Below are 13,987 nucleotides of genomic sequence, written 5' to 3' on the forward strand. Positions count from 1 at the left end.
AGTTATTTCACTTTATAAAGTGGAAAGCATCAGCATCAATCGCTTCACAGTGTGGTTAAGTCATCAATAATCCACTATGGATGCTGATTGCTTGTCATTGGTCTAATACACTAAAATGTAGATTTCTCAATTTACAAGCTAAACAATTGCACAAATATATTGTTCTGAATGAATTATATTATATAAAAATAATTTTGCAAATTTAAAAAAAAATGAAAACACAAGTAATTAAACTTATACATCAAAATGATACTGGGCATTTTATTAACTGAAACTTAGGGTTTGGAGGAAAACCCTCTTTTCAAACCCAACCCTACACCAAATATTTTGGGTACAAAAGTTTAGTTTACAGGCACCCATGATGACAATCAAGAAAAACAATATGAATGTGTTTTAGTTAAAAAACACTAGCATAGGCATATTTTAAAGCAGGTTGCTAATGCTATGCAATCTTAATTCAGGTTGCTATGCAATCTTAAAGCATGCTGCTTTTCAATCAATGAAATTCATCCAAATAGATAGTTTGCCTCCTCTAATTTGCTGTAAAGGCTGTTACAGGTGAGGTTTATATATCGGTGCTGGCATGTCAATCGATGTATAGTAAAGCACAAAGGCAGCTGAGCTCTGAAAAAATTTTCATTACCATTTACATTTTTTTAATTTAGGCTGAGCCTTCACTTTTGTTTCACATTCTTTAAAAACCTGACAATATATTATTGTTTTGTTTTAGTATTCAGGGACAATAAAGTACAAAAAATTTGTAAAAAAAAAACAAACCTTCACATCAGAGCTTGATATTTCGTACACATCTAGGTCATCAAATTTGTACCATTTTTTATTGACAGTGTTGCGGCAAAATGCTGTGTCTGAAATAGCAGATTTTTAAATAACTTCAATTTCTCTTGCACAGACATCAAGTAAAAATCAAATGTGCTGGCTTTAATTACAATGACTTAAAGATTTTTGTAAAACCTGATGAAACCACAAAACAGAGACGGATTGTGAGAAAAATCTTTAGACATATAAGATAGACCTGATCTTCTAGAAAGGGTTTCAGCTATGGTAATATTTGCACTGGAAAGTGTAACTGCTGGACACTAGGGCTGTAACACGGAAACTGTAGTGTCCAATAAATTTACTTTCATACATTGGGGGGGGGGGGGGGGGAATCTATTATTTTTTAGAATAAAAATCGTGTAAAGTATTTACTTACAATGACCACCTTCCATTGTACCATAATGATTCTGTGGATAAGTCATGATAAATAAAAATCTAAGACCACATTTCTTGGGTTACAAAATACTGAATGTTATTCTTCCAGTATTAGAAAAATACTAACAACAAAGATCAACTTAAAATGAATAATAAAAGTGGAGAAATTAATGCTAATGTTCTACTGCTTTAGGGTTTAGGCAATTTTCTTTCTTTTGATCGGATTTTTGACCAATGTTTTAAAGTGCTATTCATAGTCAAGCTGGTGCATCATTAAGGTGGAAACATAACTGCTAGTGTATCATTTACATATAAAGCATATTTCAATAATTTATGTTTTTATTCTTCAGATTACAAGAATAATATTTTAAAAATAGAAATATGAAAAAATCTTACTGATATTCCATATAAACTATATTTGTTGCGAGGACGAGGGCCTATGATGTAGGGGGAGAAGTCTAAATCCACAAGAGGGAAATCAACAAAAGTGGTTTTCTTCTGCATCCACATCCCTTCAGCATAAAACCTTTGAAAGAAAAAAATATGCACAAATATCAAGGTCTTAGTGATAGATCATAATAGTCTCAAGCTTGGTTTGTGGGTCTATGATCACTGCCTTGAAAACCAACTCAATAAACAACTAATACTGAAACTTTCATCAGCAAAAATCACCCAGAGGTCGGTATGGTTGGGTCAGTAAAGTCTCAAGGTTGAACACCTGGGTAGAAAATTGAAAGCTGAGGACAGCAACCCATCTAAGAGAGAAAACTCCAAATCCAACAACTGCTGCCTAAGTTTGTTCTTGGTTGGACAATTGCTATAGAAGCTAATCCGGCAATAAAAGTGGGCTGAAATAGGAGTCAACTGCTCTAATGAAAATTATTCAAGGTAATCTGGGAAAGTTTCACAAACCTGTTTAATCCAATCAGTAGAATAGGAGGAAGTTTCCAAATGTCAATCTTTTTCTTGGAGTCTCTCTCCACTTTACACTGCGGACATTTCCATTTGCTACTTCCTGTCATCAGTTCTGGGTTTAGAAATTCTTTAATACAGTCCTGAAAATTGTGTGTAAATTAAAAACCTTAAGGTACAGCTAAAATGTTTATTACCACCAAGACTTCCATATCTACATAGTTTCAGAACCTTTAAAATATGCACACAATTCTAATAGCAAACCTTCAAAGAGCATTTAGAAGAAGCTGGAATAGGCAGAGACAAAAACATGAAGGCTTGGAAATTGACTGACATCTTTTTGCAAGTTCCACAAGTTAGTGTGGATTTCAGTTGCCCCTGTAGATTGATTTACTTTAGTTGTGATAGGTATCATTTGAAATTGTAGTTTATATTGCATAATTATACCATTTATTACATCAACTTTTAACTTAATGTATACAGTTACATTTAGCAGCAGCCAAAAATTGATGCCAGACACTACACAAGGATAAGTCAACCCTCTCCATGAAATATAACAAATTATGCCATATCTCTGGCTACATTACTCTAAAAATGCCAACCCATTACATCCAGATACACCAACCCTCTAATTTCATTTAGAAAAAGTTCTAAAATCAAAGCAGACCTGTCTACAACACTTTACCTACCTGAAACAATTCAACAATGACAGACTTGTGTAGCAGTTTATGATGTTGCCAGGCTATCTGTGCAGCATACTCATCTGTGAGCCTGTCATTATCTTGTTCTGGGATGGGTGGAGCCTTCTTCACCTGCAGACAGAGATTTTCTTTCATATAATACAATCAACAGAATCTTGATATTACAAAATCTGTTGGGCTAGTCTCACTGCTTTCTGTTTATCCCATTAACACATTCTTGTATCATTATTACAAAAAAGAAATGTTACCCTATTAGCCTCATTTTGGCCATCACATAACAATCAACAAAAAGGTTAACTATTTTCTACCTGTATAAGGTAATATCTATACAAATGTAACACTGTTAAGACAATCATATAAAATCTGGAAACCATGTTACCTCATTTAAACCTTCATGCAACCCATCCAGCAAAAAAGTGAGAAACTCCTGTGAATCCTGTTGCTGGTAACCAGCAAACATTGGATTGTACTGGCCAACTACATTCTGGAAAGAGATTTAATAGCAGCTGTTAAAAAAAGTTTTATATGTTCTTTGATTGAGATGTTTTTATTAGTTCCAGATCTCAGATTTTATACATGATTAAAAAGGGTTCTGAATGCTGTTGTTTTAAAAATTAAAATAACTTAGAACTTGATTAAAATACAGTAGAGAGAATGGTCCCAGAACCAGACATGGTTAATAATTCCATTCTGTAAAATGTGCATAAATTAGACATCTTCCCCCGCAAAATGAAAAATATGTACTTTCATAAAATATGAAGTTCTCCTTTCAGACCAGACAGTCGATGAAGTAAAGAGCATTAGTTTTTTTATCAGGGCATATGAAGGGATGGTGTGGTCAGCATTATACACAACTGCCTTTACTTTCAGGGACTCATCAGAGCTGGGTGGACGCAGGGATGTTTTACAGGCTTCAAGTACAACCCATTTAGTTGAGTACTATACAGCCCGGTCACGCCATCCCATTAAAAAGTACACCAACAACACTAAAACTAGATTTTTAGAAACTGATATAAAGATGACACAAATACCTTCAAATCTCGTGGTGTTATAGATCGGTACTGCTGAGACCACAGAGCTTTTATCACATAGGCAAATTCATCTACCACTTCTCCATGCATTCCTTGAGAGCTTTCTCTGTAGGTTTTCATATGTAAGAAAACAAATATTCTAAGATCTTGTGATTTCACATCCTCTTCTACTTAAAGTGCAGTGTATGTGATGTGTCTTGTGGGTATATGGGTTTCAAGTTAGTCAACTGAGAATTTAGTAGTAGTGGCTCACTAAATCTTCTACAGCCGGCCTAAGTAACAGACAGTAACAAAAAGGTTACCTATTAATGGTGAACAGATGGTTATCTTGAAGAAAGTAGACAACAAGAGGTGATGTGTTGTTGAGGCATTGAATAGTTGAATTCATGTAACAAGTGTTGCCCAGATTTCTAAGCCCGGTGAGTGCAGGACCCTGACAATGTAAAAACTCATTAAGGCATAAAGTTTTCTGTCAGACACCAATGAAAGGTTTAAAATTACTTAAATATATGTCAGCATTATTAGTAAGTGATACCTAGCTTACGTTAACTTACCACATTGCCATAGACTGGATTTAAATCGCGTTTTCGTACAATCTGTTTAGGTCTGAAAAGTTTGTTAATGAAGAAAATCAGCTTTAAAATATGAATATGGAATACATTTGTTAATGGGAACCAAATATGGGAAAAAACTATAAGCACAAAAGAGCATCAAGAAAATGCTTTAAGAAAATTGTTTCTCTCTTGCTACAAACTCTTAAAAGTCCTTTGTTTTTTTGTGCTCTTCTGCAAATCACTTATGTTGGGTAATTTCTAAACCAATACACCTGTTTGTGACAACACAGAATAATACAAGTGTACAGGCCATCTGGTGGGAGTTGTGTACTGGCCATTTGCTGTGCTAAACGTACTAGACATTTGTTGAGAGTTGTGTACTTACAAAGGCTTAATGGCCCTGTTCACAGCAGGAAAATTTTTAGTATTTTCCTCTTCATCTTCTAGTAGCTTTTTAATGTTTGGGGAAGAATGTGAGCGACTTAGTCCACGTGAGCTTAAAACTGCTGGCTCCTCTTTAAGAGGCATCTTGAATGTATCTACACAAGCACACATAAAGATATATTTTTTTTAATATCAGATATATGTAAATAAAGGATTATATATTATAAAATAAGGAAAAAAGTTGAGGAGAATAAAAAAAAGACCTGTGGGTTTAGAAAGTGGCATAGCAGGAGCAGTCCAATGTGTACTCCCATTATTGTGGTCAATGTAGAAGTATCTGTTGGTGGCCGGGTCAAGGCGCTTTTCCCAGCCAACAGGCAGATTTTGTGATGGTACAACGGTCACTCTTGTCTGTCCAGCGGCTAAAGTAATAAGATGCATGTGAGAAAAAATTTTTGATAGTATCCCTAACATCCTAACTCTAATTTTTACCCAACTTGTCAATATACTAGAGCAACAAAATTTGATGATACTGCACATGTATCAAAGCATAAGAAGCTTCATAATTTTCTATTCATATTATATATATTCAAAGGGATTACTATAACAATACACTCCAGAGAGTTCTGTAAAAATAAAAAAAAACGTGTTCCTTACAACTGACAAACATTTTATTTATCAGATATGCATTACGCAAATAAGAAATTATTTTTATCAGATTTGCAATTTAGCATCTGACCAAATCTCGCAACTTTATTTAAGTGTAAACAAAACTGTACCTTTCCCCACAAAGTTTAACAAAGGAACTTTTACAGCCAATTTATGTTGTGGTTTTTACTTAAACATCTTACCTTTATTAAATGAGCTTTCTGGAGTTATTTTAGTCTTTTGTGCAGCTCTCTCTTCCATTTCACGTCTAGCTCTCTCTCTTTCTGCCAATTCATGTTTAGCTTTTTCCTTCTCTTCCAATTCACGTCTAGCTCTCTCTCTTTCTGCAAATTCATGTTTAGCTCTTTCCTTATCTTCCAATTCACGTCTAGCTCTCTCCCTTTCTATCAATTCATGTTTAGCTCTTTCCTTCTCTTCCATTTCTCGCCTAGCTCTCTCTCTTTCTGCCAATTCATGTTTAGCTCTTTCCTTCTCTTCCATTTCACGTCTAGCTCTCTCCCTTTCTGCCAATTCATGTTTAGCTCTTTCCTTCTCTTCCAATTCACGTCTAGCTCTCTCCCTTTCTGCCAATTCATGTTTAGTTCTTTCCTTCTCTTCAAAGTCCTTCTTTGCTCTTTCTTGCTCTTCTGCTAATCTTCTTTTTTCCTCTTCTTCATTTTGTATTCTTTCCTTAATCACCTTTTCTTGAAATTCCTCTCTAATATTTTGATTATCAACACCAGGCCTGCCATCATCGCCTTTATCTACAACATTCACCTCCAACCTGCCCAGGCTGCTCTCACTGTCTTTTGACTTGTTTTTCAGTTGCAGTAGCTCAGCCTCCATCAGCTTTCTTTTTTCTTCTTCCTGTACAACAGAATAAAATAACTTTCTAATCTTATAATTAAAACTAGAAATACAAACAAAGAAAATCAAGAATAATATATAATTAAAGCAAGTGAAACAACACCAATAATTAATGGCCCTGTTCACAGCAGTTTGTAAAACTGACTTCTTTAAGCTTTCTTTCCATATCTTTCAAATGTGTGTCTTTTTTTCTGTCTTGCCGTAGTTTCTCCACTTCTTCCATCCTACGCTTCTTTTCTGCTTCGTCACGTTTTGCCTCTTCTAAACCTAGAAGCCTGTCAAGATTTTCAAGTTATTTTGCTTGTTATAAAAAATGTTATGCTGCACTATACATCGATTTTTTAAAGTTCTATTAAGTAATTCCAACAGTCATTAGATCAGAGCAAATACAATAATAACAACAGTAAGTTAATCATTTCCACCATCCACTATTCAATTAGCAATTTTTTAACATCATTAAAGCCCTTCTACATGAGTGACCTAGTCATATTTGTTGGTCATTTTCAGCAGGACTACTTAATCTAAAAATGTGTATTTTATGTTTTACATATCATTTCAGTATCTGCATATTTGACCTCACCTTTTTTCGTCTTCCAAAGAAAGGAATTTTCTCTGGTCCTCCTGTTGTTTAGCTTCCTCATCAAGATTCTCCTTTAACTTTTTCTTTAACCTCAGCAGAGCAGCTACATCTTTTTCTTCCTTCTTTTTCATAAGCTGAAGATCTTTCAAACTTTTCTCCATGTCCTCAACCTTGCTTTTGTCTGGTCCTGGCAGCACATCAGTATTTGGCTGAAATTCTTTCCCCCCATTCTTCTCTCTCTCTCCTTTACTAATATCGGAGACCAAGTTGTTTTTTATTGTTAAGTTGCTGTTTTTAGGTCCATGGGCCAGTAAATCATTGTTCAAGTTTGTACTTTTAAATGATTTCATGTGAACAGATTCTAAATTGTTCTCAAGTTGAGAAACATTTTCAGCAAATGAATTCTTTATATATGGGCTTAAATCCACATCTTCTGTCTTTGATGGCTTAAGTTTACGATCAAATTGTGGAAATAGTTTTAACTCTGAACCTGCTGAATTGCTACTTTCTAAAGCAGGTAAAGGCAGCTGGGCTGGTTGTAATGGCAGCTTGGCTGGTTGTAAAGACACAACATCTTTTGGTTTTAACTTTTCATCCAAATCTGGGTAATCAAAGTCCACTGGTGACATAAAGAATCGATTTTTATACATTTAACTTCAACAACATACAATAAATTGTTATATAATTTTATCTATAATCCATCTAATAAATTAGCTACAACATTTAATGGGAAAATCAAATATATTACAAAACAAATTAATTATTGGCGGGGTTGATTTAAAGATCATAAGCCATAATTTTAAGTTCTTTTACCGCCACATAAAAACTGTGAACTCATTCTTCTTGTACTTCTTCTTTCCTAATATTTATTTACGGAGGAGTCAGACAAGTCCAAAATGGTGGGCAAACTGGGCAGTGGTCTCCAGACCAGCAAGTACCCCATACAACATTTTTCTGAAAAGTGTGCTTATGAAAGGATACCCAGGTATGTTTGAGCAGCGAACCATGAGGGTTACTACTGCAAATCTGTAACAGTTCAACACAACTGTATGTCATTCAAAACAGGTAAAAAGGAATCAATGTCTACTTACAGGTTACAGTAGGTGAAGGAGGTTTAGCAGGGATGGAGTCACTAGGCCTTATCACATGGGGATTTGTAGTCAGTGTGGGATAAAATAAAAGCCAGGATTCATAGCCTCCATCCAGCACAAGTGGCTCTGATTTGATGATGCAGCTGGTGTCAAACTAGTAGATAAGAAAGGTGGTGTCAAGCTAGGACAAAAATACATTTCCATATCCAATATGAACTAGCATTCCATCACAATTTTTTAAGTGTTTAATGTCCTTTACTTAGCATATTTTTTTAACGCTCCAATGCAAATAATTATGTACCTTATAGAGTGCATCCTTCAGAGTTTTTAATGGGTGGCCAATTGAAATATTTTCTAAAGTAGAATTCCAGTCTAATAAAATTATATGATCTGCATTCATTCGTTGAGACCACGAGGTTGTTGATTTGCTGGGAAGATTAGCACTTATGTGTTTCACAGTTGAGCTATAGGAAAAAAGATACAACAGTTAGCTTAATTATTTTTGCACATGGAAAAATTAAAGATAAAAATATCCGGTCAACAATATGATTTTTTGGAATTAAGGTATTATTGATAAAAAAAATTCATAAAAGGAACCAGTCATAACGCCCTTTTTAAGTAATCAAGCCATTTTCAAGTTATTTTCTCTATAATAAAAGTCAAGATTAAAATAAACTAAGTGATAAAAGGGAGCAGGATTTCACCTCCAACCCAGAACAATTACCCCCATACACTGCCCAAAAAAAGACTACTTCCTGTTAATTAACTGACACCCCCCCCCCCCCTCAAGATTTAGAGATACAGAAAAGAAATAAGGATAAGTTAGAGTTAGGATGAGGGTTAGGGTTTTAAGGATAGGATTAGCAATAGGGATAGGGGTTAGTGATATTGTTAGGGTTAGGATTAAGAATAAGGATAAAATTAGGTACAGGTGTTAGTGTTAGGGATAAAAATGGAATAAGGGATGTGGTTAACTATGGTGGTGTTTGGTGTATGGGTAGGGATTTGATTAGAGTTAGCAGGTAATTGACAGGGAATAAAGACAGGCTATGACCATTATTTGGTTTGATTGTCACAAAAGTGTGGCTTAAGTACTTTTACGCTCTTCAAAAGTTAAAATGTAGTTATACCACTCAAAACTAACATGTTTACCACATTTTTTTTAAAGACAGCTGCACCTTTTCAAAGGATCTGGATACAGGAAACTAACAAGGTAGAAGGGTAAAATTAATATTGACTTACCCAGGTGATATAATTTCTGCAGGGACACTAATGCAGTCCGAATGACTTATATGTGATGCATTAAAATCTTCAGCTGAGCGAACATCCATGATAATTACTTTAGCTGTATTGTCTCGAAGTAAATTACAAAGATTTAAACTGCTGATTGAACTTGGGTTTTGTTTTAGTGAAGTTACCTCTGAAAATATTTTTTTTTAATTAAATGAAGGCAATGATATGGTTTATTGAGACCTGCAAGCCTGTTAGGCTTAAACATTTGAAATTTAAGCAAGCAAAGATGAAAAGATGAATGGATAAAAAATTAACTTTAATGTATCTCAATAAAATTAAAATAATCACAAAACATTGCATTTCAAGTGCTCTAAAAATTGCCAATGCCCTATTCTTTTTTTAATGTAGCATTCATAACTTATCCATTAACATGTTTAGTATCAAAGTTAAACAAAGGGATCTATACCTGATTGTGTTTCCTCCAGTTTTTTATTTGACTCCTCAACACCATCTTTAACATTCTCACTCACAGCAATTTCTTCATCTGCTTCTAGTACAGACAATGTATTGGCAATTGCTTCAGCTTCTTTTAGATCATATCTGATAATGTGAAATATAAAAAACATCAGAGCTGTGAGCCCAAATAAGGACTAAAAGTGTAAACCATAATTTGAATGTTTAATTTAACTGTTTACTACTTTAAGGGAATGACCATCTTCAAATTTTCATGATAATTTCATAGTAATATTCTATAATATTTTTAATTTAATATCATAGAAAATTGTTAACAAGTTTTATGATCATTCAATGTAAACTATTTGTAATAAGTTAAATTCATAGCATTAAAAAGGTTGCCACTGTTTCAAAACAAAACTAAAATGTACAACAGTGAATTCTAAGATGTGTCTGGTTGGACATAAAAAGAAATTAAAATACGGTGGTGGAACTAATGTTTTAATACCTTTCTTTTAAACTTTCAGCAAGTTTCTCTGCTCGTTCAATAGCTTTTACTTGATTAGAACTCCCTATCAGTTTATCAAAATAATCCTGTGAATAATTAGATCATATTTACAGACACATAATCCTTGTAAGCATTACTGTTTGAGAAAATATATATGCAACAAAATAGAAATTAAAGTTTCAATAAAGCTTAAAATGTCAAATCTGTGAATCTTGTCTATATCCCTGCTGTGTTTTATTGTAAGAATAGTCGAGAAAGTTTAAGACATATCACCCCCGTTTTATTTTAAGAGAAATGAAAATTGAAGAGTAATTGAAAAAAGAAGGATGAGATCAAATGAAACTTCAGAATGTGTATCCACATCTCACTTAGCCTAGCCTGACATGAGTCTGACTATTTTGAGAAAATGCAAAAAAGTTGCCAAAAACCTGTAAAAGCAGAAAGAGCCTACTGTGGCGGCCCCATGTGTCCAGAGTAGTGAAGGGGAAAGACGTTTTTTTTAAAGCAGTAAACTCAAAAATATATTTTGTATGTTAATTCACAATTTTGTTTATCTCAAATAATAGTTCATGGGAAAGCTTACTTTTTGTTTTTTATACTCTGGTTTGGATTTTACGAGACGAAGCAGATTAAAGTATTTTATGTAAAAAACAAATGCTCTCTCTTCATCTCCCTGCAAGTCATATGCCTCTGCATCTTGAAAAACTTTGTTGTTTGATTTAATAATGCTGGAATGAGAAAAAAAATATATTATGACCTGAAAAATATGATAAACATGATTTTTTCTTGTAATATGTTGCTATTATAAATGCAGAGAACATGTGCTAAGTTAATACATTTTCTAAAAACTCCCAATAATAATACCATACAGGCTGTACTTTTCTGTTACTCACTATGAACAGGCTCAGACCTAAATTGTTTGTTACATTTCTTTTAAATTGCTTAGACAGTTGCTCTAATATATATTTATTGTAAACAACTAAGAAGGATTTTGATGCCTTTCATACTTACATAGCAACATTATTTGTTGAAAGTGTTTTCACATCACTTAACTTGTGCAAATCTCCAAGACATTTGCCCATGTACAACTCTTTTTTTTTTGGCATTATGTCAGCTAAATAGAAAAAAATATTGTTTATTTTATTTCAGATTTTACATTCATACATCAACATATCTATGATTTTGGATTCAAAATGACACTTTTTCTGTCTGTTACAACAAGTTGTGTTCATCGAATCATACTCAAATACACACATTATATCAAGATATCAAGCAGATAAAACAATAACAGATATTCTCAAATATCGTCCACCCTAAATTGTCTGTATTCATTGTCTATGCTTTACTCTACATGTAGTACAGTCACATAAAAATCTACACTCTGACATCTCACATAAACTAAATTTAGAGTAATCATAAATAATTAAATCATTAAGCATATCCTATAACTAAAACTAATTTTTGTTTACCTTATGTTTGAGGTCTGCTTAAATATTATGATTTGTCATCCACCTAAGGTTTGTGATCTCCCCTCGCTCTGATTAATTCGACCAAGAATGTTTCCTTTTTATCTATAGTTTTTTTTTAATTAGTTTATCAGCAGCATTTCCAATAAAAAGAATTTCAGATAGTAGACCAATGACTGCAATGAGGGTTTAAAAGAAAATTCTTTTATAGTCCTCCAAAAGTCACTAGTACAAGGTAGGATTTGCTATATAAACAGCGGCCATCTGTAAGTTAGAGTGGTTTCCCCTGAATTTCTAACTATAATTTTACCCAAAAAAATTAAACAAGATTTGCTATAAAAGTAAATGAGAGAATGTGTCTGATGAAAACATTACTAGTCTTTATTTTTTACTGAAAAAGTTTTAATACAAGTGATTAAAAACAGGTAGCCTACATTAATGAATTAATCATTCGGGCCTAATGAAACTTTGAAACATTTTTGTAACTTTAAAAACATGAATCCTCCTAAAAATGTGAAATTATTACTAAAAGGCCAAGGCTATTCCCAGCCGGTTGGGGCTATTCCCAGCCGACTGTGAATAGCCCCAATACGGCTATTCACAGTCGGCTGTCATTTCATGTTAAACACGACTGTGAATAATATTTTAAAATAATAAAAGCATTTATTGTGACTGGACAATGAGGTATAGATCAAGAGAGCAGTGCTATTTTTATTTTGTTATATTTTTATAAAAAAGTTATTAGGCCTACGGTTAAAGTTTAGCTTAGCTTTTAGGCTCATATCAGACATATATCTGCTACAGGCTACGTCCAGTGTTTCTTCCAGACTTTTTTCTCCGGGGGGGGGCACTTGAAATTTTCGGGGGGGGCGGTAGACTTTCTTCGGGGGGGGGGGGGGGGGCGGACACTGTTAAAAGTATATATTTTCTATATAAATTATATAAATTTCATTTCGTTCGGGGGGGCGGTAAAAAATTTTCGGGGGGCCCCCGAAGAGATGCCTAGAAGAAACTCTGGCTACGTCTATGTAGGTCATAGACGATCAACTATGCACTCTAAATCTATACACTAGAATAATAGATCTAGTAATTTTTTAAATAAATAATACTAATTTACTATCAGTTTAGTTGGTTGTTCACATTGCTAGTGAACTATCAATTACCATTAAAAATTCACATTATCACATAGAATAAATATAGATCTAGGTGAAATAGGATGTCCTTTTTCATCAGCTATAATTCACAGTTTCCATCACACATTTGTGTTTTTTCTCTTAGCAAAAATCTACGGGACAGGTCTTTTTTTTTCTTTTTTCTGAAATGTCAACAATAACAGAAAATCTGACAGAAGAGAGAAGACTCATCATAAACTTTATACTTTATGAGTATGATCATACTAGAAGTGACTAGTTGGATGCTGGTAGCACCAATACTCCCATTAATACATCAATGGCGAAAGTTTCTAGGCATAGAATCTAGATTCTAGATCTTGAGTCTAGATTAGTAGATCTAGATCTAGATCTTGATCTCGCAGAAGTAAAAATTTGTTTATTATTTGGAAATCACCGGAAGCTATTGTTTTCAATAACACATCAGAGAGCAGCAGCAGCAGTTAAAAAAAATAGAATACTACCACTATTTCAATAAAGCAGGGTTTCAAAAATTTTCAGCTCGAGGGCCGCATTAACTATCAAATATCAGTTCGGGGGCCGGGGTTTCTTCCCGGCATCTCTTCGGGGTGGCAGAGCCCCCCCCCCCGCCGAAGAACGTCTACTGCCCCCACCCCCCTACGATATTTAATTTATAAATAAATAAATATATATATATAGGCCTATATATATATATATATATATATATATATATATATATATATATATATATATATATATATATATATATATATATATATATATATATATATATATATAAATATCAGGGGCGTAGCGAGGGGGGGGGGCGGGGGTGCGGACCGCACCGGGTGACACCATTTAGGGGGGTGACACCAAGGCAAAAAATAGGAAAATATATAGAGAAAAACTTGAGGGGGGGTGCAAATCGAAAGTTCGAGGGGGGTGCCAATCGAAAACTTGAGGGGGGGGGGGTGCAAATCGAAAGTTTGAGGGGGGTGTGCAAATCGAAAATTTGAAAGTTTGTCCCCGGGAAGGGTCGCTACGCCTCTTGGGGGGTGACACCATTAAGTGCCGCACCGGGTGACACCCGACCTCGCTACGCCACTGATAAATATATATATATATATATATATATATATATATATATATATATATATATATATATATATATATATATATATATATATATATATATATATATATATAGGCCTATATAT

The 13,987-nt window shown here is 33.9% G+C and overlaps 1 protein-coding gene across 5 annotated transcripts; it reads right to left on the bottom strand.

Moving 5' to 3' along the window:
- Positions 1 to 413: 413 nt before the first annotated feature.
- Positions 414 to 13,206, bottom strand: LOC131930913 (ubiquitin carboxyl-terminal hydrolase 8). 5 transcript variants are annotated; one of them, XM_059287573.1, is made up of 25 exons: positions 13,038 to 13,206; positions 11,644 to 11,745; positions 11,186 to 11,288; positions 10,758 to 10,902; positions 10,175 to 10,260; positions 9,680 to 9,813; positions 9,223 to 9,400; positions 8,282 to 8,444; positions 7,981 to 8,134; positions 6,890 to 7,508; positions 6,455 to 6,584; positions 5,646 to 6,309; positions 5,058 to 5,216; positions 4,796 to 4,949; positions 4,411 to 4,462; positions 4,159 to 4,289; positions 3,857 to 3,962; positions 3,205 to 3,309; positions 2,814 to 2,936; positions 2,389 to 2,502; positions 2,125 to 2,267; positions 1,609 to 1,738; positions 1,214 to 1,244; positions 778 to 866; positions 414 to 624 (listed from the first exon to the last, which is right to left on the bottom strand). In XM_059287573.1, exons 3-25 carry the CDS (start codon positions 11,278 to 11,280, stop codon positions 553 to 555), a joined length of 3,777 nt encoding a protein of 1,258 aa, XP_059143556.1. In that variant the 5' UTR covers positions 11,281 to 11,288; positions 11,644 to 11,745; positions 13,038 to 13,206; the 3' UTR covers positions 414 to 552. The 5 variants fall into 5 exon arrangements, with proteins under 5 accessions (XP_059143556.1, XP_059143552.1, XP_059143554.1 ...); XM_059287569.1 differs by having other exon boundaries at positions 11,644 to 11,816; XM_059287571.1 differs by lacking the exon at positions 13,038 to 13,206 and adding an exon at positions 12,804 to 12,821 and having other exon boundaries at positions 11,644 to 11,816.
- Positions 13,207 to 13,987: the final 781 nt, after the last annotated feature.

The sequence above is a fragment of the Physella acuta genome, unplaced genomic scaffold (genome assembly GCF_028476545.2).
Source record: "Physella acuta isolate Inbredline_101_S28 unplaced genomic scaffold, ASM2847654v3 ptg001865l, whole genome shotgun sequence".
NCBI classification, from domain to species: domain Eukaryota; kingdom Metazoa; phylum Mollusca; class Gastropoda; family Physidae; genus Physella; species Physella acuta.

What these genes read in the sequence shown, in the direction of transcription:
- LOC131930913 (XM_059287574.1), bottom strand. Translation starts at nt 11,280, where the DNA reads ATGCCAAAAAAAAAAGAGTTGTACATGGGCAAATGTCTTGGAGATTTG. An exon ending in GCTGAAAGTTTAAAAGAAAG is followed by an intron (nt 9,814 to 10,174) that starts GTATTAAAACAT and finishes TCACATTATCAG; the next exon opens with ATATGATCTAAAAGAAGCTG. An exon ending in ATAGTTTATATGGAATATCA is followed by an intron (nt 1,245 to 1,608) that starts GTAAGATTTTTT and finishes ACTTATCCACAG; the next exon opens with AATCATTATGGTACAATGGA.